We start from the raw sequence: 25,049 nt of genomic DNA, 5'->3' as shown, positions 1-25,049 counted from the left end.
ATGTGTAGGGGATTTGTTGGTCTTATTTTTTCTTTCTAGGAAGGTTTTGAACAGGTTATGCTGAGACAGTTATGGTGCTACATGAAACTTGAGCATAATTTGACCTGAAGAATAGATTATCTTATTTATTGTTGGTCTTATTTTTTCTTTCTAGGAAAGTTTTGAACAGGTTATGCTGAGACAGTTATGGTGCTACATGAAACTTGAGCATAATTTGACCTGAAGAATAGAATATCTTATTTAATCACATGGTGCTGGACAAAACTGAAATATTCATGTTCTGTCTCATAAATCTTAAACACCTCTTGGGACTTTGCACAACTCTATGAAGACGACTTTTAAGTTTTTTGATAACCCTATGATGAGATAGGTAGGGAAAATGCTTTTTTACTCTATAGGTTATCTCATGTAGAATATCAAAGTCTGTTGTTTATGAGTTATGAGTGGGATGGATTGACAGAAGTGGTTTAACTTCTTGCTTAAAGAGGCGTATCTGCATTTGGTTATTCTATTTTCATGATCTGGGTGATCTGTTGGATGTCATGCTTCTGAATACCCAGGTAGAAGACAGGGCAAGAATACCTTTCAACACTTTCACATGGATAAGAAAATGGTGCTGTTTTCTCGGGTTTTATTTTATTGTTCATCACTGCTCTAATCCAGCTGTCTAGATTTTTTGCGTGAGTGATCTTGTTAAGAGAGCTCAGAGGTTCCAGCTAGTGCATAGTACAGATGAGTAGCTGGGAAGGCTGCTCTTCCCCTTCCTGAAAACCACTCAAAAATCCTCACCTAACAAATTGGTACTACTAATTGTTGGCTACACAATTTTTTTTTCAAAATGCACAACTCCCCCAACTTTTTTGAAAAAAAAAAAAAAAAAGTTTGAGCTTGCAGTTTTCCCTTGCACTTTTGTAAACCTTAACCAGAAGATTGACACTTCTTTACTGAATACATTCAGTGCCTCACCTTACACAAAGTTATTGATGAGCTAATGTAGATAACACAGTCTTGAAGCCTTGTGAAGAAATAATGTACGAAAGATTACATCCTTTCAGGAGACTATTTCCATTGAAGAATATAGAGTGGAATGAAGATAATATTGAGTGGAATATATAAATTTGGTGAAGAAAAGATGAGAGGTTGTAATGAAAAGACAATGAAAAAAGTGTCTGCTGTAAAAGCTGCAAGACTGTGGGTAATACTAAACTTTTCCAACTGACCGTATTTGGCTGCATTGTACTTGACATCTGTGCACCTGTACTAGCAAGAGTCTTGGTTTTATTAGGGAGGTAAAAAGCCCTAAAGAGTTTCCTTGTGAAGAGCAGAAGACAAGTTGTGGTATTTCTGAAAAATTCTCTTGTTAGCCTTTGGTTGAGGTGCACTCTTAGCTATCCTGGTGTCTGTTGTGGATCTGGTCTCTACATGAGCAGGCTATGTGTCTGTGGAAATCAGCTGCCTTGCTGTGCAGAATTAGAGTGAGCTTTTAATTATATAAAATTGAAGAATGACAATGTCAAAATCATAATTTTGTGAGGATAGAGTTAGAAGAGTATAAAACAATAGCAATGATTATTGACATTGTATTTTGCAGCAGGTGCATTTCATTAGGTGCTCTTGTAGTAATGTCTAGCTTACAAAGAGGGCAAGTTGGGCAATCCAGCTTTTCATGGGCCAGACATTTTTTGTTTTACTTTTTCCAAGTACATTTTTCTTTCACTTTTTTAAAGTATTGTTACTAAATCCTCTGAGAGCAACTGCTCTGGGCAGTCTATTCTTTCTGTACTCAGATGGAATGTCCCCTTCCTTGTTTATCTTTTTATTACCTGCAATTTGGGCGTGGGGGTTCTACATGATACTGTAAAGGATAAGGTAATTTTTTTTCCCAGCCTTACTTATTTAAGATTACATGATTGACATTTTTATTGCACGTATGTATGAGGTTGATTTTGGGGGGGGGGGGGGGTTGGTGTCTTTTAAATCTCAGAAATACGACTTTACTGGCTTAACAATTTAAATATCTTAATTATTCATAATTTATATTCCCTGGAAGATTCATTGTGTTTTCCTTCCTACATGCTTTTTATACATAAGACACTTTGCTTTTTTTAGTGGGAAAGGTCTAGTGATGCATTTGAGAGTGGAATGGCCAAAACAGCTGTGTACTGAGTACTGTGATGGCAGTAACACGAGTACACTAAGAAGTTTTATGGAGGAGGAGCTCCAAGGAGAGCACCATGCCTATTAATGCTTTTATTTTCTTGGATCAGTTCTGAATTTCTCTGAAGTACATACCATGACAGGAAATCTGCTGTGGGGGTGACAGTGTGTGTGTGGATCTCTTAAGGTCTGAGGTGATTGATGAGTGCATCCTTATGGACCAGAGAGGCACCTGTAGAATGTGGATGCCTTGTAACCAGTAGAATCTTTCCATGTATGTGAGGTGAACTACTGACCAATAGTGTACTGGCATGTTATATGTAGGAGTAGATAAAAGTGAAGCTGTTACTAAAAATAAAGTCTTTTTTCTTCAGTGAGCCTTCTGATCACACTGCAGCCTGAGTGTCTCTGCCTCCTCGACCGCCGCTGAGCTAATCTACATTACCCCAATAAAGGGTGACCTCCACAAGCTGCTTTCTCTTAGGTTACTGAAACCTAAGATCTTTCTCCACTTCTTTCACAAGGCAAATTTGGTTGCCATCTAAAATTGTGTATTTGAAAAGAGGCAAACAACATCACTGTGAAGTTTCAAGATGAGTTTGTTTGGTATCTGATGAAAAATAATGTGGTTACTCAGAAAGAGAATGAAATTCAGTTAGCAAAGATTGTGAACACAGACAGGTAACTTAGAAGAGGAGGAGTTAGTCTTTGCAATTAATTTTTGAAGTTGCTAGAAAAAATTAGCATGCATTCTGCTGTGATTGGGCTGCTTTGGTATGTAGGTAAATGGTGGAGGTATTTATTCTAATGCCAAATTTGGCAATATATGACAGTCTGCATTTTTACCTTTTGTCTAGAATTTTGATACATCAGCGCCTTCTGTTAGGAGAGTTATTATATTATGAAGTTCACCTGGCAATGAGTGCTTTTGAGAGCAATACAACAGTTTGATCTGACCTCCCCAGTTTTAGCAAATCTTTCTGTAAGCCTTGCACTGTGATCAAGAACCATCTGGCTGAAATTCAATTTCAAAATGTCACTAGTTCTAACTGAAAAGTTTCTCAAATGTCTGTCCTGTTAGAGAAATTCTCTGTTCCCCTCTTTACAAGTTCTTATTATGGCAGTGTTGTAGCTGCAACTTCAAAGGTTTGGGAAAGAGGGGAGGAAGGCTTGTGAGGAAGATGCTCAATTTTCTACACTCAGAGGCCATACTCTTTTTTCTCAGTTTTTCTGCTAGATGGATTCTCACCTTTGAAACATGCACAAGTGCTTAGCTTGAATGTTTGTGGGTTTATACTTGCAGTACCTGTATGTTCTGTCTGATCTCTAGAAAGGAGAGGAAACTTTCCAGTAAGACTTCTTAACTCTTAGGGTCATTGCTTTATGGTAAAAAGGTTTGTCTTGTATCATTCTACTTTTCATTAAGACATCTCAAGTTCAGAATGTTACACTTGTTCAGATGTTATCTTTATTGATTACACATTTTGACTTTGCTTTGGGGACACAAAATCCAATATTTGAAACATCTCATCCAGTTTCTCATCAGGTATGTTGAACTTCTCAGAAAGATTTTAGGTACTATAATCAGAAATGTGAGACATCTTCCTAGTGGAAAGCTACTAGTTACAAATTGTTATTTGAAACAAAGAGTAGTAGTCATTAAAACCATGCAAAAAATGTTGCTCTGGCCAGCAGATTGCTCTTAAGGAAGGTTTTTCACACGGGTGTTCCATGTCTTCTGGTCACAACCAACTGCTTTTCTTTGTCCTAGAGACAAAATATCCTTTGCACTTGGAGTAACTAGTGCTATTGGTAACTATACCACATTCCTCTTCCAGCTTTTAGGTCAGAATTTACTCAGAAATTTTGCAAAGTGGATTAATGCTTTTCCTGTGGAGTTTGCTCTCATGTGGACACTGTTTCTATGCCTCCTACAGACTTTTGTCTGGAAGACCTATTACCATGAGATCTCTTGCTTGCCAGTTTGGAACCTCACAAATTACTTTCTGTCTTCCTTTGTATTTGGTAAAGTAACTTTTCATTTTTAAAAAAATACCTGACCTGCTTTAGTGTTTTGGTGCCAGGGCAAAGAAGCAGCATGCAATTTGTCTGTCTGTATTATTTTTAGGAGTTTGCTGTAAAACTTCAAAGGTTAAATTTAAGGTCTCTTCACTTGTCAAACGCAAACATTCAGAACTCCTAATACAAGCAGGTAGTTCTGCCCAGATAGATGCATATGTCCAAGGCAAAAAAAGAAAAAGCAGACTTAATTCTAGCCCCTGAGGAAAATGTTAATCTTCAGAATACTTTTGACTTACACTTTTTCTCCTGGAATGTAAACACACAGTATTGACTGACAAAATTCAAAACCTAAAGTTTTTCATCTTTGCCTGTTCTTAGGTGGACTTAACTCTTTTTCCTTGGGGATAACTTTAGGATTGGTGTCTTTCCCTTCGTATTTGGATTTGCCAGTTGGGGAATGCAGGATGTAACTTCTGGGTTTTTCTCAAAGCAGTCTAAAAAATTTACATTGGTCACAGTGAGTCTTAAAAATGCATCATCTGGTGAGACTTGTGTCCCCCAGAACACTGTTAGAGTGGTAGACAATGCCAGAGATGTATGTAGAGAACATGGCCTTAAAAAATAAAATACACCAAAATGAGTGTATGCACTGATGCCAGTGCCAGTTACAGTGCTGAGGAATTGGTTTTGAGTTATGGAAAAGGAGATTGAAAATAACATGTATTTTGCCCAGGAAGGAAAACTCATGGGAATAAATCCTCCATATAACATTGTCTATATGTTGATGGAAGCATAGTAAGTTACGGCAGCTGTGTCTGTTACCTAAAGTGCTGTCGTTGTTTCAACCACAGAGTAGTAGGTAAAGTTGCCTTTTAAGTCCTTGAGATGTCTTTGTACACAACCAGTATTAACAACTCAGTGCCACCCCCAGAAAAGATGCTGTCCTTACTTTGTCATCTGTGTAACATTACTTTCCTTTAGCATTTAGTAGAAAGCCATTCTATACAAGTCTTGAGATAGGTGCTTCAGAGACATGAGATCAAGACTTGCATTCATAAAGCTTGTGATACACAGGCCACAGAATCATAGAATCATAGAATTGATTGGGTTGGAAAAGACCTCCAAGATCATCAAATCCAGCCCTTGGTCCAACTCTAGTCCATTTTCCAGATCATGACACTCAGTGCCACATCCAATCTGCATTTAAAAATCTCTAGGGATGGTGAATCCACCACCTCTCTGGGCAGCACATTCCAATGCCTGATTACTCTCTCTGGAAAGAATTTTTTTCTGCTCTCCAACTTAAATTTCCCCTGGCAGAGCTTGAGCCCATCGTGCCCCCTTGTCCTATTGCTGAGTGCCTGGGAGAAGAGACCAGCCCCCACCTGGCTAGAACTTCCCTTCAGGGAGTTCTAGACAGTGCTGAGGTCACCTCTGAGCCTCCTCTTCTCCAGGCTAAACAAGCCCAGCTCCCTCAGCCTCTCCCCATAGGGCTTGTGCTCCAGTCCCTTCACCAGCCTTGTTGCTCTTCTCTGGACCCGCTCCAGCACCTCAATATCCTTTCTGAACTGAGGGGCCCAGAACTGAACACAGTACTCAAGGTGTGGCCTCACCAACGCAGAGTCCAGGGGAAGGATCACTGCCCTGGTCCTGCTGGCCGCGCTATTTTTGATACAGGACAGGATCCCATTGGATAACTGCTACACTTCTATGCCACAAATAGGTAGGTGCAGTTGGGGACTGTTTATCTGACCAAAACAGAGGAAGAAAAGTCTTATTTAACAGATGTGTCACCTGTATACATCCTGGCTCCAGACTAAGTTAAGCAAGTCAGATAAATTGTATTGAAAGTCTGTTTACCTTTCCATCTCAAGCAGTAATCTTGCATAGTCTGAGAAGTTTTGAGAGTTGTTTGTTAATCTTGGTGGCATTGTCGAGATGGGAACCTGGTTTGGTCTCTAAAAGTTCTAATCTTGTAATAGTAAATGTTCAGGGTGCATGATGAGTAGCTGAAGCATTTTCATATCTCAGCCTAGTTTCCTTATTGTCTGAATAAAATCAAGGTCAACAAGAAGGAACATTGATTCCAATCCTTTACAGTTTACTGGAATACCAGATTTGCTTTAGACAAAATAGCGTGCTCTGCAGCACATGTATTCCTTGCTTTAGATTAACTCCTTGAGTTCAAATAATGGTTTGTTAAAAGTTAAGAAATTAGGAGTTGAAGGTGCTACCTTTTCAAACTTGTCATGCTAATAGAATTGAGGGAATGAGTCCTGAAGTCTTGAGAGACAGGAATACAGTATTCCAAAGCAGCTTGTTTAGTTTTCTCTCTGTAAATTACACTTTTTTTCCACATGCATGTTTCTACATCTAAAACATATTTAGATCAGCTTATTTGCTTGTGTATCTGGCCTATTTATAATGTTGTTTATTTAATAATAAACCTTTTTTCGAATTATGTACTTGTGCTTGTTGAATGATAATGAAGATTCTGTTAAAAATAAGCTTTAACAAATATTAATAAATTGTTTTGAAGAAAAGAATGCAACATTACCCATTTCTTAAGACAATCATAGTTTAAATAAATATAAACCAAATTTCTCGCACAGATCAAACTTTTACAAGGAATGCTTCTGGATAGCTGACAGTGCCAAGTGTTTGTGTAAAGTGTATCAGTCTATGAGAAAAGATTTTATTTCTAAACAAAAAATTAAATGTTGCAAGTACAGAGCGAGATTAAACTCATTATGTAAACAGAAATATCTTACTTCCAAATTGTCACTTATTACTTCTACTACAGTCCAAATTGTGAGAACAGGACTTGTTCTGCCAACCCTCTCCATTGTTATCCTTAGCATCCTGCATCTTTTTGTAAGGTAAGTTTCCTGGATATTTACAGTTCACGTGATAACTTCAGAATTTTTTAAGGAAATACATGAAATTGCTTGAAAGCTAGAAGAGTTCTGTTCAGTGATGAGAGTTCCTATGCCTGTGTGTATTTTTTATTTTTAATTAACAGTGACCTATCGTTAGCAATTGAGTGCTCTTCATTCAATTAGTAGATCCACCAATCCTCCAGAATGACACGGAGCTCTGGAGCTGAACTAGTTTGTTCTGTAACACTTAAGATAGTTGGGGTGTACTTGTCCATGGTACTTCATTTCCAGAGCAAATGACAACTTTGCTTTACAGAGGCAGTTTTCAATTTTAAGATTGTTTCATCAGGCCTTTTTTGTTACCTGCTTTTTATCCTGAATTGTCAAGAGTCAGGTAATTCCAAAAATCCATAAATGAGTGACTTAATTTGAAAATAATAGGGTTTTTTCATTAAAACTGTAGACATGGATTATTTTTTTAAACTCCATTTGTCTTGTGCACCAAGGAGAGGATATGCTGTAGGAGAGTATCTATGTGCTGCCTATTTCATGCAGCAATTATTTTGAAGTGTGCAAATATTCTTGGTCAAAGGCTATTAAAATACAATTGATTGTGGGACCAAACTGATGCTTCTTCAGAATAATGTTCTATGCATCTGGTCATATACAATTTTGTAGTTTTGCTTGTATGTGCTGCTGGGTCAGTCCAGTTCCAGAATAATGGCCTTCATCAGCTGTCCAGTAAAGCTCACTGTTTTGGTGTGAAAACCCTCAAATCTTAACCTTTCTGCTGTAGATAATAGTTTTGTGAATTTTTGTGCAATCCCCATCCTAAAGCACATCAATATAGGATGGATATTCAGAGTGGTTAGTCTGAAAATTTTCATAAAATATTAATATTTTTAAACTTCTAATTTATATTTGTTTGCTACTGTATTTTATTAAAATGTCTCTGTTCATGTGTATGTGCAGACATACATATGTGAAGTGCATAGATGTGTATACATATCCACATGGGCACACACTTATATAACATCTGTAGAGCTAATTTCTGTTCAGTTATCATAGAATGGCTTGGGTTGGAAGGGACTTAAAGACCATGAAGTTTCAACCCCTTTGCCTTAGGCCGGGACACCTTTCACTTAACCAGGTTGCTCAGAGCTCTATCCAACAATTAGTCATTGCTGTTAGTCATTGATTGCTGTTACAATGTTCTTAGAAAAAGTGATGCCTCAAAGCACATAGTGTCTGGTCTTTTAAAGACTGTCACAAATTTTGTGTGCTCGTCTCACATGTGATTGTATTAAATACTGGTAATACCAAAAATTAGTCATAAACATATTGATGCTGAAAATTTCCAAATGAAGCACACTTTGCAATGACAAGTGTATCATGAAGGTACACAAGGCAGGTGATTCTCACACATCAAACAAAAGAGTGATTCTTAGTTAAGACTTGAGTTCTCACTGCCAGGTCTGATTGTGCTGCTCAAATGAGTTTGAGTCCTGGCTACAAGGCAGAGCTTGAGCCCAAAACTCAAAGCAGGGGAACATACTGTCTTCCCTTGCTTACAGAAGCTGTTTTGGCTTGTTCACATCAGTTGCCATGTAGTTTGTTTTTTGCCTTGTGCCAGCTGTTGCCCTCACAGGAAAGCAGTTAGATTTAGGAGTTTGGTTTTCTGCCAGATTTGAAGCAAGGTGAGTCATTTTGGCTGGATTAGTGAGTTGAATTTGGTTTACCACATGCTCAGATGTTTTGTAGCATACCCACAAAACCAGGAGCAGGGTAGAGGGTTACATACATATCATTAAAATGAGAAACTGTTATGCACAGATGTCACACTGCCTTTTAGTTTAAAAAGCAGTATATCTCCAAGGAAGAGGGGCAGGGTTGTTTCATGTCTTTGATTACACTGCAAGCATTAGGTAGAGGTAATCCACCACCATTAGTGGTCTAACACCTGCAGTCTTCCAATTCCTCCAGAGGTTTGTCTGATACTTGCTGTTCATCTTGTGTCTGTGCTATCTGCCTTGTGGCATCATCATATAAATGCTCAAAAGCAGAATACTGCCAGCTTGGGGCAATCCAGTTTTAAAGAATTCATTCAGATTCTTTGTTATCATCAGAAATATTTTGCTTAATAAATGTACTTTCATTTCTATTTTGCCATGTTCATGCCTTCTAGATCTTGTTAATAGACAGCTTTTTTTTCTCCAGGGTTTCTTAGTGAAAATATTTAATTAATAGTATTGTCAGGATCCACTCTGGGGGTATTCTGTTGACTCCTTCATCTGGTTCAGTGTCCCTCATCAGCATGTGTTGTCATCTGTTCTCCACCCAGTTCCTCACTCACTTTTCTACTCTTTTGCTGGCATTGCAGTCCAGAGTTGGTTTTTATAATTAGGTCCACTGTAATGTTCTCATTAATTGCTAAACAGGACTTAATACAGCAAAAGATGTTTTCATTTTGGTTACTTAGTGGAAAAAAAAATCATATAATGTACAAGAATATCCAGTCTTCCAATGTTTTTTTTTTCTTCCAGTGGCCCTTGCATGTATATGTAAAAACCTCTTCTTTTGTCGTATAGTCCATGTTAACATAAATTTTTGGGAAAATGTCATCATATCCATATCCTGCTACATCTGTTTGTTTTCTTTTACTTTTTTAATGGACTGTGTGAGTCAAAATCAAAAAAAACCCGCAATATTGATTGAATGCATGGCCAGTTTGGAGGGTTAGGAAGGAAACCACATATATACAACCCCCTCTCCATTTAGTTTATATCCAGTGCTGCTGTCAGAAAGGATGACCAAACATCTCATGTTTTTAATGGAATTGAGTGTAAGTTTTCAAGAACAGTTTGTATGCTAAAGCATAAAGGCTGCAATTTAGATGTACTTTTATTTCACCTCTTTGGGTTTATCTGAAGTAGTTATTTCAGGTGTGCAGTTTATTTCAGCCTATTTGACACAGACCAGCGCTGTGTTTTAACTAGGCTTTGTGATGCACAAGAAGACCAGACTTCAGTGAACATCAGCATTGGCATGAGGTGAGGGGTACACACATTATGAGTATTTAGTGTAACGTGAATCCACACTTTGTGAGCTCTTACCATGCAGGAGTGTCTGCCTTCAGAATCCAGTGGTGATGAATAGGGGTTGTGTGCGATGGCAGCTTCCCTGGTTTCACAAAAGAATATGTGAGGTGTGTAAAACATGACACACTAGTTTATTGCCTTGAAATCATCGTAGCATGGATAGAATTTGGATATATAAACATCCACAAAGTTGAGCTGTGCCCTTTTTTTGAAAATAGAAATTGCTACACATAAGAGGCATGGTGGAAGATGTGCACTGTCTATACAGTCTTCCAGCAGTAGATTGAGACCAGTGGCACTTCCCCGAAAAAATAAATTACCCGAAATTTGCAGCACATTCATATTCAATTTCATCACAGCAGATGCTCATTAGTATGTTGTTATTAATTGGTATTCACTTTAGGTTTTGTTTAAAATGAAGATAATAATTAGGTTTTAATTACTGCATCTTTCTGAGGGGGGGAGGGGAGGAAATGCCTCTCAAAGCACTGAAGTATTTCCTGTATGCTTTGCTCCATTCCATCTAAGCCTTGAAAGAGTCCCTGAGACATGTTTTTCTGCCAAGAGACTTCTTTTCTGTTTCCTTTCATTTCTTTCCTGTTTTTTAAAGTATTAAGAACTAGTTCTAAAGGATTCAGTTGATGGACATACTGAATCATATCACAGTTGTAAGAGCCACTGTTCTTTCTAATCAAAATTATCAAAAAGGCTTTTCACTAAAGTAACTCTCTCAAGCAGCTGATTAATGAAGTGGTGCCACTGTTTTGTATTATAATTAATTGAAGTAATACAAATAACTTCTATAGCCTGTGGAAATTATCTCTTTTGCAAAGCAATCTAATAGAGTTAGCAAACTAAAAGGGAGATTTTTTTGTGGGTTTTATTTAATTTCTTATTGTCTTTTTAATCCTTAAAACCATAGGTGATACAACAGAAAACAAAAAATGCACCACAGAGAGGGCTTGAAGAAGTAGATAGAGTCAGGGGTAGAAGAAAGCAAAAAGGCAGTAAAAAATGAGAATGCAGAAAGTATCTAAAGGGTTATGAGAGTGGTGGGGCTATAGAGAAATATAAAAATTTGGGAGATGCCAAAGAGTAAACCAAAGACTTCAGCATATTGTAATGAGTAATCTAAAGAGTTTTGAAAAAGCATGACCATCACATAGTTCGTTAATACAGGAATTGGACTTGATGATCTTGGATGTCTTTTCCAACCCAAGTGATTCTATGATTCTATGAATTCACAGTGAAATTAAGTTTTATGCAGGCAGATATTGATAGGACAAGGGTTATTTAGATTAGGTGTTGAAAGAAAGTTTTTTACTGAGAGGGTGGTGAGACACTGGCACAGGTTATCCCGAGAAGCTGTGGCTGCCCTGTCCCTGTCAGTGTTCAAGGCCAGGTTGGATGGGGCTTTGAGCAACCTGGTCTAGTGGAAGGTGTCCCTGTCCATGGCAGAGGGGTTGAAATTAGATTATCTTTAAGCTCCCTTCCAACCCAAACTGTTCTGGGATTCTAAAATTAATCTCAGTGTGGGTGTTTAATTTTATGACCTGTTTAAATGTACACTTTCAAGATATGGAGGTCTTAAATGCTGCTTAAAAGGTGTTTAGTGGAATAGCAGTGCATCTAGAAAACTAAACCATCAGAACTAGAATCAGTAGTTTAGTTTTCTGCTACTTTGCTGTTGTGAATTTCTATCAGTTTTCCTTCTATTTATTTTTCCCTCTCTCCTTGCCTGATTCCTTACCTTACCTGGTGAGGTAAGAACCCCATTTCCTTTCTTACTTGATTTCTCTAGGTTGCTGTGCTTCCCTTAGCTGCTCAGTGAGTTTTAAAGTCTGGTGTGTTAGCCACTCAGGAGCTCTGTTAGCAGGGTGGAAGGCAGTGAGGCCTCTCAAGTGAAGTTCTTCGGGGTGTAATCTAAAACAGCCAGCACCAAGGGCTGAGCCTTCTAATTTCAGCATCTAAATGCAGTTGCTTTTCTATGTAACAGAAAAGCTGACAAGAGATTCTGCATCCTGACTTCTCCTGAGGCACTGTGGTTAGGGTAGGAATGTGGCTGCCAATGGTTAAACATTGGCAAGTCACCTTACTTTCAGAGTTGAGCCTTGCCATTTCTAAAAAAGAGGAGGAAAGGTGAACATTTCTTTCACTCTCTCTGTGAAGAATAAGAAAACCAAGTTCAATTCTCACATCTTGCCAAAAGGGTTCCAGAAGGGTCTGCTGCCTCTGGAAAAAGTCTTTACTCACTGACTACAGTTAAAATACTGAGAGATCTGGGACCATTCCTCCCTTGAAATTTCACTTTGGTGTGAAGAAAACACAACATGCTTTGCTGAGCCAGAGAGAGGCACCAGGGGGCCTTGCTCTGGGGCTGAGTTTTTAGGCATTTGTGAGACAAGAGAAGAGATGGTGCTACCCTTCAGACCAGTGTCTTCTTCAAACAGCAGCAGCTGCAGGGACAATACAAATGCCAAGCTTGTCATGGCACTCAAGCAGGATGGACTTAACCATGTGTGGAAGACACAGCTTCCCTTCAGAAACTCCTGTGAAGTCTCCCTCCCTAACGTATGCCCAGGTGGCCTTCCCTGGTAGCTGAGCAAGATAATTTTCTTTTCATGACTGAGCATTTTGTGCATTAGTTTTGTGCTTAGTCATGGGAAAATTTGCTTTTCTGGTTATCATAATTCACCAGTTCTGTTAAGAAGACACCATCAGTTTCCTATTATGTAATCTGTGTAATCTTTAATTCTTGGGGAAGGCAGTTGGAGATTTGCCCCATGAGATTTGCATCAGTTGGAGTTGGCCTCGTGATGCGACAGGAAACAGTTCTACTACCATATTAAACCTAGATTTAACTCATATTTTGTTGGCTAAGCACAATAGGGCTTTTTTATTACATCTGTTATTTTTATATTATAAGCTTAATTTTTCTGTCAAATGATTGAATAACTATGTGAATGCAAACTATATCTTTTGTCCCTTCACCTGTTTATTGCAGTTTTAAATGCAATTTAACAAAATGTTTGGTTGCACGAAAAGAACAAAGTATTCTTTGCCTAAGTGGAAGCTCTCAGAGAAGCAGCCTTAACTGCAGAAGGTAGTTCTTAATGAAATATGGAAATCAAACATCCTGGAGCAAATAAGGACTTCAAAATAGAGTTTTATTTTCATGTGCTCACCATTCAGTCATTCATGGGAAGAAAGAATGCATAAATGAAGATACAAATTTAGTTCTTGTTAGCAGTGTTGGGTTTTCTTTACGCAAAAACTGACCGTTAAAGCTAAAACATTATTTGTGTTTGAAGTTTTTGAGGTTGGGCTTTTTTCCCCATTTTTAAACATACAGGTTACCAGAAATAGAGGAAATATAGGAAGTGGTGATATAAGTAATTCCAAAAGTCCTTTCAAATTTTATGGCCTTGTCCTTGGATTCATAAGTATTCCATGATACTGGCACTTAATTGCATGAAAATCTGCAAACATTTTGTTTTTTACCAATGACTAACTGTAAGGTGGGGGAAGGTAAAGGGAAGGAGATACTAGCACATTATCAGTAAAAAAAAAAGTTGTGTATATATATGTATGAATGTCTATGTGTGCATGTGTACATTTTTACATACTGATTTTTGTACTTTCTTTATCCATTTAAGCAGTGACTTTCAATTAGCCTGCCTACTAATATCAGGTCACTAAACTCCATAGCTGATGCTTTATTCTTTCATGTGAGTTGTCATTCGTTTGCTTCAGTTGGCTGGCAAAGGTTGTTGTATATCCATTACCAGCAACACAGCACTTTGCATTTCTGAATTGACAAGCAGCTATATTGACCTAGTGCTTATTATGGGTCAACAGCTGCGTTAACCGACGGAAGGACTGAGGGGCAATTAAAATGAATTGGCAAAAATATATCTTCCTAATTTACTCCAATTTGTTATTTATGCTAACATTGTATGGCTTCTATGGTGACACTAAACAGAATGGACTCAATAATGGCAATTAACATAAAAATATAATGGCTAATCAAATTGACAGCAACTGTTTCTCATCATCTCGACACACAATACATTATCAAAACAAACTATTATGAAGGAGGTAATTTCAGTGTTCTATTCAACCTGCTTCATGTGTGCAGTCAGGGAGATGTGTACCAGCAATTACAGCTGAATCTAAAAAACTAAACAAATAACTTAATCGCTGTCGTCCTCCTTTTTTCTTCTTCAGGAAGCAGTAATCAGGATTTACTAAAAATAACTGGTGTATAATAGTATAATGATGATGCATATCGTAGAATAGCTAATAAGGAATAAAATATGCTTCTGTGTGTCTTTTTTTAAAATAGGTTCACATGAAGTGGAAAAAAACTATACTGTTAAAATATATAAAAAATAACTAAGCAGTAGTAATAGTTGTCAATTGTCTCAACATGAGTTGCTTAATAGTCATAGATACTTTATTACATGTCAATAGAAGTATAAAATTAGCTGAATGTAGTAACAAAACTTGACTTGGTTGGGTAGAAGACTGTAAAGCCGAATTCCAATAAATGGAAATAGTTTGCTAGTTGCTTTTCCACTGCATTTTCAAGTTTGTTCCTTGTGGTACCGAGTCACAGTTTTGCATTGGTCTAACCACATTCTTTGTTGGTTTTGTAGCTCATCATGAAAATCTTTGAGAGTTTGTATGTATCAACTTCTATAATAAACCTATTAAAATGGACAGTACTTCCAATTTTGATGCTGTTAAAATTATCTCATTCTTAATTAGGCTCTTCGCAGCAAACAGCTTTTCAAGTCAATATTGGCCATTATTTAAACTCCAGTGTCTTAAGCAGTAGGGACTAGAATGTAGGGTTTGTTGAGCAAGAGTGCAAGAAGAAGAACTTGAAAGGGTTTAGTTGTTGTGTTGTCAAGATACATCTCATGTCTATTTGAGCAATTTCTAGTGCACAGAATGGCAACATTGATATGAACTCATAGAGGAGTGTACTTTTGAACTAAAGGAATAGCAGAGGCCTGACATAACTGACAGTGAGATTATTTCATTGAATGTCATATTTCACTTGTACACATCTGCAGATTTCTTAACTAAATATGTGATTACTGACATGCAGTAGCCTTCACAAATGTGTAGACCAAGGTGATGACATAGCTGTAAAGGTATATATGCACATATTCTTACTTGAATTACATGTTCCCAATTTATGTAACCACAGCTGGGGAAGGATTGGGAAGTGAATGCAGTCAAACACCTGTATTCACAAAAAATACACTTTTTTTTTTAATTCTTTGCATTGTACAATATACTAAAGCACTAAAGTTATTCCTTTGTCCCATTGTTCTTATTACCTTTTATTGTCTTGCTAAGGCATTTTTGTAATACTTGTAGCTATAAATATGGATAAACGCAATTTTAGTTTCTGAACAAATTTATAAGTTTAGTTGATTTATATAAATGCGTGGTGTAAATTGTGTGGGAAAGCAGAGATGTAGTAAAGACACTTTGTAGCTTAATAATAATAATTCCAAAAGCTGACATGAATAGAACATATAAAGTGTTGGGAAAAAAAAACAGAAATAACCTTTTGTTAGTGGATTTAGAAATGGGTGCAAGAGACACTTTTGAGTTGGGTTTTAATTGCCATCTTCTTAATTACAGTATTCTGATAAGGCCCTGTACACGCAGCTCTGCTTCTACCGATACATTTTTGATGTGGACTATGCGATGGATAAGGTGATTACTGAAGAAGAAAAAGGTACGTTTAAATTTTTAATTACTTAACTATAGTTAAATAGCAACTTGCATGCTAGATACTAGACCTGCTGTACTCTTCAAATCTGAGCTGCAAGGCTGTGATCTAAAACAGAAAATAGAAGAAATTATGAATTTAAGAATGCTCTGTAAAAGGAATGTGCTCAGTTGGAGTTAACCAATTTAATAATATATTATATGCCCCCTTCCTTCTTTGGAAGTGGCAGCACTTTGAAAAAAGTGCTTTTCTTGCCTGTGACACCATTAGGGAAACTTTTCTTGAAATTTGAAACACGTTAGAATCATAGAATCATAGAATTGATTGGGTTGGAAAAGCCCTCCAACATCATCGAGTCCAACCCTTGGTCCAACTCCAGTCCCTTTACCAGATCATGGCACTCAGTGCCACGTCCAATCTGCATTTAAAAATCTCCAGGGATGGTGAATCCACCCCCTCTCTGGGCAGCCCATTCCAATGCCTGAGCACTCTCTCTGGAAAGAATTTTTTTCTGATATCCAACTTAAATTTCCCCTGGCAGAGCTTAAGCCCATCGTGCCCCCTTGTCCTATTGCTGAGTGCCTGGGAGAAGAGACCAGCCCCCACCTGGCTATAACTTCCCTTCAGGTAGTTCCAGACAGTGCTGAGGTCACCTCTGAGCCTCCTCTTCTCCAGGCTAAACAAGCCCAGCTCCCTCAGCCTCTCCCCATAGGGCTTGTGCTCCAGTCCCTTCACCAGCCTTGTTGCTCTTCTCTGGACTCGCTCCAGCACCTCAATATCCTTTCTGAACTGAGGGGCCCAGAACCGAACACAACACTCAAGGTGTGGCCTCACCAATGCAGAGTCCAGGGGAAGGATCACTGCCCTGGTCCTGCTGGCCACGCTATTTTTGATCCAGGCCAGGATCCCATTGGCCTTCTCGGCCACCTGGGCACACTGTTGGCTCATGTTGAGCTTCCTGTCAATTAGTACCCCAAGGTCCCTCTGCCTGGCTGCTCTCCAGCCACTCTGTGCCCAGCCTGTAGCGCTGCAGGGGGTTGTTGTGGCCAAAGTGCAGGACCCAGCTTCAGTAAATAGATGAATTAAAACATATATGTAGAAAATTAAAATTTACATCCAGCTATTACTACTGAAGAGGCAGTTTTTATCAGGGAGAAAATGAAAGCAGAAGAAAAATAGTAATGCTAATTGTCTACAAAGCTCTCTTAAATATACAGAATAAGTTAATCTTAGGAAGATTTCCTTTTCCCAATTTCTAAACTAAAGCATTTCTAAACTCTAACAGATCAACAGGGTTTGTTTAGTTAAGTGATTTTCAAGCTGACAGAAGAATATTTCTGAAGGTGGGCTAATGCTTGGAATTCTGAATGAAACCTGTTTGGGTCCCACCGTTGAAGCATGTTGTCCACAGAAAACACTTAAACTGCGTCCTCTGTGGTTCTGGAGGTGCCTGTGAGGACAAGGTGCTGCTGAAAGAGGCTGCTGTTCTGAGAGCTGCTCTGCTCTGACAGCCATCCCCACCCCAGCCCTGCATCACCAGCTGGGCTGCTGGGTGGTGAAGAGAGATTAAACAAAGCTCAGTCTTTCTAAATGTTGTTTTAATAAGCCTTATATGAAAATTAAATTACAACCTCTTCACTAAAAGATACTCAAATTAGCAAACAGCCTGCATTTGGCCCGTCAACTTAGGTTTCTTCTTGCAGAGTTTTTCATTCCCTCTCCTGATCCCTCTAAGGCAATGAACTCACTCTGAAGCTCACACTTCACATTGGCTTTGTACATCCAAAGAAGGTTGTGCCGTGCAGCCATCTCAGTCTAATACAACTTTGTAGATGTACTGAAGGAATGTTGTACAGGGGGGGCTACTGCTACCTGAAACCAAAGTACTTTGTGTGTAGATCTCTTGCCTAATGTGAGGATGTTAGAGTGGAAGACATTTCATGGGTGATCACATCCAATTCCCTGCTACAGCAGACCACTGCATTTTTAAGGACTGCAAGTTTCTGACACTTCATTTTGAAACTGTGGGTGGTGGTTCTCCTTTTGCTGCTATCCCCAAATGTGTTTCAGACTCGCGATCTGCAATGACTGAAAATTTGCTGTAAGTTTCATGTTCTAACTTGTTTGTAGCTGGTTTATGTCCATTCACTAAATGTTTATTTATTTCCCTTCCCAGATGTTCTCTACTATGCTTTGGAAACAGTTGTAACATTTCTATTTTGTTTTAAACTAAAGCAAAGGCACTCTTAGCTTTCTTTAGGAAGAATTGGTCTCCAGTGTGTGATTTGTCCTCTCAGCACCTTTGTGTGCAGTCTTTTCTAGGTTGAATTATCATTTTGAGTATGAGAAACTAGAAATTACATTATATTTTAGATGGTATCTATCCAGTGTCTTGTATACTGTGACTGTACATCTGCTGGGATTACATCTGCTGATGTTTTTTTGAGCCACCTATGCCCTGTTCATAGCTGCTCATATGATTAACTTGTAGTGTAATAATGATAGAAATCTAGAGATTTGAGAGGTTGTTTTTTTTTTCTCCTGTCATTTCAGAGTCATGAGTTCATTCATATCTCAGGTTCCTGGCACTTGTTTTACTTAATTTTCCTGGGTCCAATAATTTTGGACTGCTTAATCTCATTTGTAGTATTAGACTTGAAGGTTAATGAATTCTCTCTGAAAAATAGTATGGTAGCTTCTGCATTCACATAATTTACCACCTTCTGCTTTAATGGGAAAATGTTTCTTGGACCCTCACTGCTAAGTTCAATAAAATTAGTTTCCTGAGTAATTCTCAAGGAATTGTAAGAACTCTGCTAGGACTTCTTGGACAGTTAACCTTTCAGCATGGTATATTTTTCTCCTTTTTATAGCTGTTTGAAAATTATTGAATTATCTTCTTCAGCCAGCCAGTGATTTCAGTCTTGGTGCTGCAGCAGGTGTTAAGGCCAGATAAATTAGATCTCTTAGTTTTCCTTTGAAAACTGATTGTCTTCAAAGAGATTAGCTAGGTGGGTATGGTAAACCTGCATATAATTCTGTTCCAGTTTCCAGATAAATCATTTGAGAGGAAGACATCTTTCTAAGTGCATGCAGAACTTGAGAATAGCCTGTGGCTATAGGGTTATTTTTTATGTTAGAAAATACACCAGTGTTCTGTTTTCTACTAACATGTTACTGATTTGATTCACTTAAACTGTGTAGGATTGAAATAGTTTTCATGTACCATTTTTGTTGTAGGTCTGAAGTGGAAATCTAGTGAACTCTCCTTTATAATACAAAAACTAGTGTTCATTTTCCTTGGAAGACAAAATATTTTGTTTCAATGCTGTCATTCTCAAGCCATTCTATATTTGATTTGTGATCAGCATTCTTGCCTTTATCAAAAATGGTGCCAAAATTTTAATGTAGGTTTTTATGCATCTTTGGCATTTTCAGTCTCCTTTTTTACTTTCTATGTGACTAAACCACTGATTTACTGTAGTTTCGATTTTGGTTTGGGGATAATTTTTGCTTTGTTTTGGGTTATTGTTTTTCGAAACCCAAATTGCATTTGTTGTTTCCTACCTCTTACTGCCATTTTTCCTGAATTTTTGAAGACCAGTTCTTCTTTTTTTGTAGGTTCTGTTTATTCCTAATGACAGCTTTAGTTCTTATTTACCTTGGAATGTTCTTCTGTAAAACCAAAAATGTTTTAATAGCTAGAGAATGAAGATATAAATATGTTTGCCACCATAATTTTAAAGAATTAATGTCTTCTCTTACTCTGAACCTTGAGATTTCATTAATACTTCACTTGCATTTTCTGCACTTGCCTCTCCAAAATAAAGAACTTTCATTACAGTACAGGTTTTCTTTGTTCAGCTCTTTATATTGAAGGTCCTTACTATTGATTGAAATGGAATCTAAAATAATAATTGTGAAATCAGTGGGAGTTCTAAAAGGCATCCAAACTGCTTCCTTTCCCTGCTAGAGGATCAATATCACAGCCTACTTTTTAATGATGGGCTAGATTTAAATGTCCTCTGGCGATGCAGGTTCTGTAGCTTGTCAAGTTTTACAAGCAGTTTCTTGTGGTGCTTCCCTGTAGTTGCTATAGAGAGCTGCTCTTGATATCTGAAGTGAATTTTGCTTTCCAAAGCTTATTCTGTATGCAATGGGTGATAGAATATTCTCTTAAGAGAGTTTTACATATTTAAAACCTGTATTCTATATTCTGAGTCTCTTTCAGCTGCTGATCTGAATTTTTTAGAGGAACAGCAGGAGTGTTTTCCACTTTTCTGAATGTTTGGGGTTTTCTTTTATTTGGTAGACGTTTCAGTAGGTCAGGTCTACTAGACAGGAGTACAACAGACACATTAATTAACATGTTTTGCAAAGTTTCTTCTGTTTATTTTTTACCAGTTCAATGTTTATGATGGTTGCAGCTACATCATTCACTCATATTTCATTTGGGATCTACTGTTATTATTATATACTTTTGTTGGTCCAGCTTTTCCCTATAAGAATCAAAAATAAGCTGATTGGTCTACATGATACTTTCTTGTTTCAGTGACTGTCAATGATACTATTCAGGAATATTGAGATTATACAGTGGTGAGACTTCAGTCCTATTATTAACAGTAGTGTTTATCTTCCAAACCAATACTTAATTTCATCTGGAAGTTTAAGGTCTGTTAAGATGGTATGACTTAATATGTTAACATTATGATACAGGTCAAGGCTCTCAGTTGTCATGCTACAGAAGGTGAAAATCTGAAAATTCTTTGCTGTCTTTCTAAATTAGGAATTGTTTCCCAGTTAGTATTAGGTTAAAAACCAGTTTACTATCACTGTGCCAAACCCCCTAATTTAAGCTACCAATAATACCAGAAAGGCTGTTTGTTCTGAATTATTTTTTTAACCTGAAAAGGGAAAAAATGCTCTAGCATGTCTAGCAATATACTCAACATGTTTTCAGCACTTTGTCACTGAGTTTTTCCAAGATGGCTTGTGAGTTTAGTCAGGCATTGCTACTTAGGTGAACAGGAAGAGCAGTAAGAAGCAGCAGGGGTAGCAAAGTAGTAGCATGCTCTGTTCATATGGATGAAGAAGGCTGGTTGAGCTATCAGTGATTTCCAACACGTAATGCTTAAATACAGGAGTTTGCCCTCCCTGTATGTTTTAAATTCAGCAATGGAAACCAATGTATTTTTATAGCTCTGTCATCAGGAGGTTAAAATAGAGTGTACCAAGCTTTATACATTATTCCATTCAAATATTGGTGTTGTTTAAATATTCAAAGATATTCCTGTTTTCATTTTGCTTCTACAATGAAATGAAAATATTTAGAAGTGAAGAGAAATAGAGCCCCCATAAAGTCAGTGCAACTACTCTGCCTCACACTGATGTCTCTGGTTCAATTTCCTCATCTTGCATCAAATGGAAGATAAGGATGCTGCAAGTCCCCTTGCTCACAATGCCTGCAGCATTACTGCAAAAGCATTAGTATCCCTGAGAGATCTTTTTGGACAAATAGGATCCTGGTCATAGGATTTTTTCCTGTTCCATACTGTAGAATGGGGCTGAAAGGTACTGCATTGCCATTGTCCCATTTCTCAGAGAGGGAAGGTCACAAGTGTTTGCAAGGCATTTGAGTATTTCAGGGACAGAAGCTTCTTTCTATGGTATATTCTTTCTCAGGATATTTTCAATTATTGAGCCCATGGTTGTTTGATTCCTAAAAGTCATGGCATATCCTCATAATGGGTAAGCAGAAGAAAGTGAGAAGGGGAGGAAGATAACTTGGGGAAAAGCAGTTAAATATTCTTAGCATTAGGAAGACCTACATCTTTGAAGTATATGCCACTTTGTGGAAGTAGAATGTAATTGTTTTGATCTTATACGTACAGGCTGCGGTTTTGTAAAATCAAATGCATATTCAGGTGCTGTTTTCACACTTTTATTACAGCTTTTTGTGTGTGCCTCACTCCACCCTTCCATGCAGACATCAAAAATCCCTAGTTTACTTTATGGATGAATAAACTGAAAAATTATGCTGGGAAAAAAGAAACTCTTCTAGGCTGTTGACATAGAAGAATTCAGCTCTGAATATTTGTGTGAATCCTATCATTTCAGTGTTGAGTGTTTTTCCCCAGTATGTTCGTAACTTGGTGTGTCAAGTAGCAGGTTGAAGTGATATTTTTATATTTTTTTGAATGGAAGACTTTTTGTAAGTCAGAACAATTTGCCACATTTTTATCAATATACAGACAGAAGACTACAGCAAAGTACTTGTTGCAGCAAATAAGAAAGGAGGTACAGTTATCTACATGTGCATTCCAGGGGAAGGAGAAGTCATGCAAATGACCTGGGTGCATGTGTGTGTCTGTGCATTTATTTTTGAGATGGAAACAGCTGAAACCTGGCATGTGTCTTTTCAGAGAGTACAGTTTGATAAACAAAGCCTTTCTGATTGCATCATATCTCCAGACACTTTTGCTAAGGCTTCAGTTCACCGTAGTGATCTTTACATCCAAGCAAACAAATGCTCCTCTGCACATTTGCTGTCAAATACTTTGTCTTCCAATCATGTTGTTTTGAAGTGACTAAAATAATAATAATTTTCAAGAATTTAATCTTTGAGTCTGTCTTCACTCGTTCATTTTTCCTTAATGTGTTGTTTTGAAGTGGAAGATTTCTGAACTTTTTTTTTTAAATTTGAGTCACTATTTCTAGAGTATTTTTAAATCTCCCCAACTTTTTTTGAAAGCAAAAGCTAGTGAACATTATTTGCAGTAGGGGTTTTGACCCTTTTGAAGTACTGATATGGGCAGTTAGCTGGTCTTTAAATCTTAGCTTATCATAATGATCATGCATGTTTTTATTGCCACTTGGACATTTTTAGAGATCCTAAGTGTAATGTTCTCTCCATTCTATTGCTGTTTGTGTGGTCTTTTTATTAAACATAAAAAATCTAAGTAAACCCCATTACACTGTATATTTCTATAACCCTTTCTCTGAGCACAAAACTTCATGGGCTGGGACACCTCTTTTGGAGTTATGAATTTCTCTGAATTGAAATTATGATTATTTTTTTTTAGTTGTTTTTTTGGGGTTTTGTTTGTTTGATTTCTCAGCTTGTGAATTCAATAAATAGAAATAATGTGTTAAAACAGTTATAATGTGTCTACAGTGTGGAAAATCAGTGGCATGAGAGGAGTGCATTTACTGTGGCTCTTAGTGCTAATAAAAAGGTTTTGATTAATGAAGACTTTTTTTTTTCCTTGCACATTGTATTAGTGTTGCAGATGGGATGAAGTAGTGGCTTAACTAATTTCTGACTCCTCATAAATTGGAATGGTTATTTGACCTCTTCATATAATTATCCTGCTGCTCCTGATGGGGGAGATTTTTGTATGTGGAAAAAAGTGAACAGAAATACCTTCTCATTTGCACCTCAGGATTTTTTCCTGCTTTATATAGATAGCTGCCAATTTGTTATATATAACTCCTGCAATGGCATAGTGTGTCTGATGTCATCTGTCTCCTTTATCAGTACTCTTGTGAGTTTCTCTAAACAGAAAATACTTCTGAGGCAGTTTTTTATTCGCTGTTTCTTTTTTATCTGAAACGTTGACATTTTTTCTCATAGAGACCTTTGCCTTTTTGGTTTCATCTCTTTAGTAAAATTTGGGGTTGGTTTTTTTGTGGGGGTCAGTTCTGTTGTTCACTGCAAATCAGAAGTGGTAATGCTTTAGTGACTGCTGCTTCTCACAGCAGTAGGCTCTTTTCTCTAGTGGAAAGTGCAAGACTAGCATGTTTTTGCTTTTATAAGACTCAAAAGTTTGATGGACCTGACTACTAAAAATAAAAAAAAAAAACAACAAACCAAAACCACAATAAAACCTATATTTGAGATACCAGGATTCTGACATCAATGCTACTTTTTAAAAATTATTTTAGTAGAAATTGGAAATATAAATGTAAACAGTTTAACTGTCTAATGCATTCAGTGTGTGTGTGCCTAGACATCAGAAGGATAATGTAAAGCTAAGGCTAATGTAAAGCTGAGGCTTAAAGAGATTTTTAAAAAGGTACAATTATCTGTATGATTTTTAAGTCACATAAGAAATGTATTTTAGAACTTGCCAGTGATGGCTGATAATCACTTTGATATTTTGAAGAAAATGGTAGCTTTAAACAGATGATACAGAATTTATTTTTAAAAATGTATTGTGCTTATACAGTTGATGGCTTTTATTTCCATAATGTTTTTTACTACATAATTATACATCTTAATTACGTAATTACCGTCATAATTATTATGTAATTACGTGTAGTTCCACTAATTACAAAATCAGGAAGTGTAATTATCTACTAAAAACTTTCTGAAATCTTATTTGTTCACTAGAGATTATTTAAAAGACCAGTGACCTACTGAAGATGGTGTGCAGTGTTGTACATGATACCAGCACTCTTTTCCCCATCCTCATGGCCAGTGCATTTTGACAGGGTTGTAGAAGGACTTCCATGTCTAAATTGCCTTGACATGAGGATGGAAACCTCAACTGTATTGCCTGCAAATTTTTAGAGCCTCTTAATTTTTGCCGTTAATAGTCTATGTCTTTAAATTTAAAGATTCTGTAGCTGAACATGCAGAAAGTTGCATAGTTTGACTGAACATTTTGACATTATTTGCATTTTGGTTCAGGTGTCTGGTGTCAAGTATAAAGATGTTTAGAGAAGTTTGCTTACAGCTGTGTACATGTGGAGAGAAACCTTGACTCCACAAAAGATGGAGGGAATGCAGCTGATTTCTCATGGTCCAAACGTTTCTTGTATAGTGCAAAACTGCTTTTTAAGAATTGTTTTCCTGTATTGACATACACTCATGTCTGTATATTGTTTTATGACTGTTGCACATACTTGTTTATAAATCTGTCTAACTGTGCAGCTTGAAACCAAAACTAATTTACTGCATGTTATAGAAGAGAAACTCAATATTCAAGACATTCTGTGGTTCTTCTGTCCAGTTATTTTATTAAAACTGGGCAGTTAGAAACTCTATTTCCTATATATTAAATAAATCATGTGCTACCTCTAGTAGATTGCATGAAAAGAATAAAGTGTTAGATATGGTGGGGGCTTTTTTTTCCAATC

The 25,049-nt window shown here is 37.2% G+C and overlaps 1 protein-coding gene across 2 annotated transcripts in view; it reads left to right on the top strand.

Moving 5' to 3' along the window:
- Nucleotides 1-25,049, top strand: part of POLA1 (DNA polymerase alpha 1, catalytic subunit) — a 194,401-nt gene that overhangs the window by 132,548 nt on the left and 36,804 nt on the right. For both annotated transcript variants that reach the window (XM_071547642.1, XM_071547558.1), the window contains exon 36: nt 15,818-15,914. In XM_071547642.1, the coding sequence (XP_071403743.1) occupies nt 15,818-15,914 (97 nt within the window). The remainder of the gene's footprint in view (nt 1-15,817; nt 15,915-25,049) is intronic.

Source organism: Pithys albifrons, chromosome 1 (assembly GCF_047495875.1).
Source record: "Pithys albifrons albifrons isolate INPA30051 chromosome 1, PitAlb_v1, whole genome shotgun sequence".
NCBI classification, from domain to species: Eukaryota; Metazoa; Chordata; class Aves; order Passeriformes; family Thamnophilidae; genus Pithys; species Pithys albifrons.
This window is presented reverse-complemented; position numbering and strand designations above follow the sequence as displayed.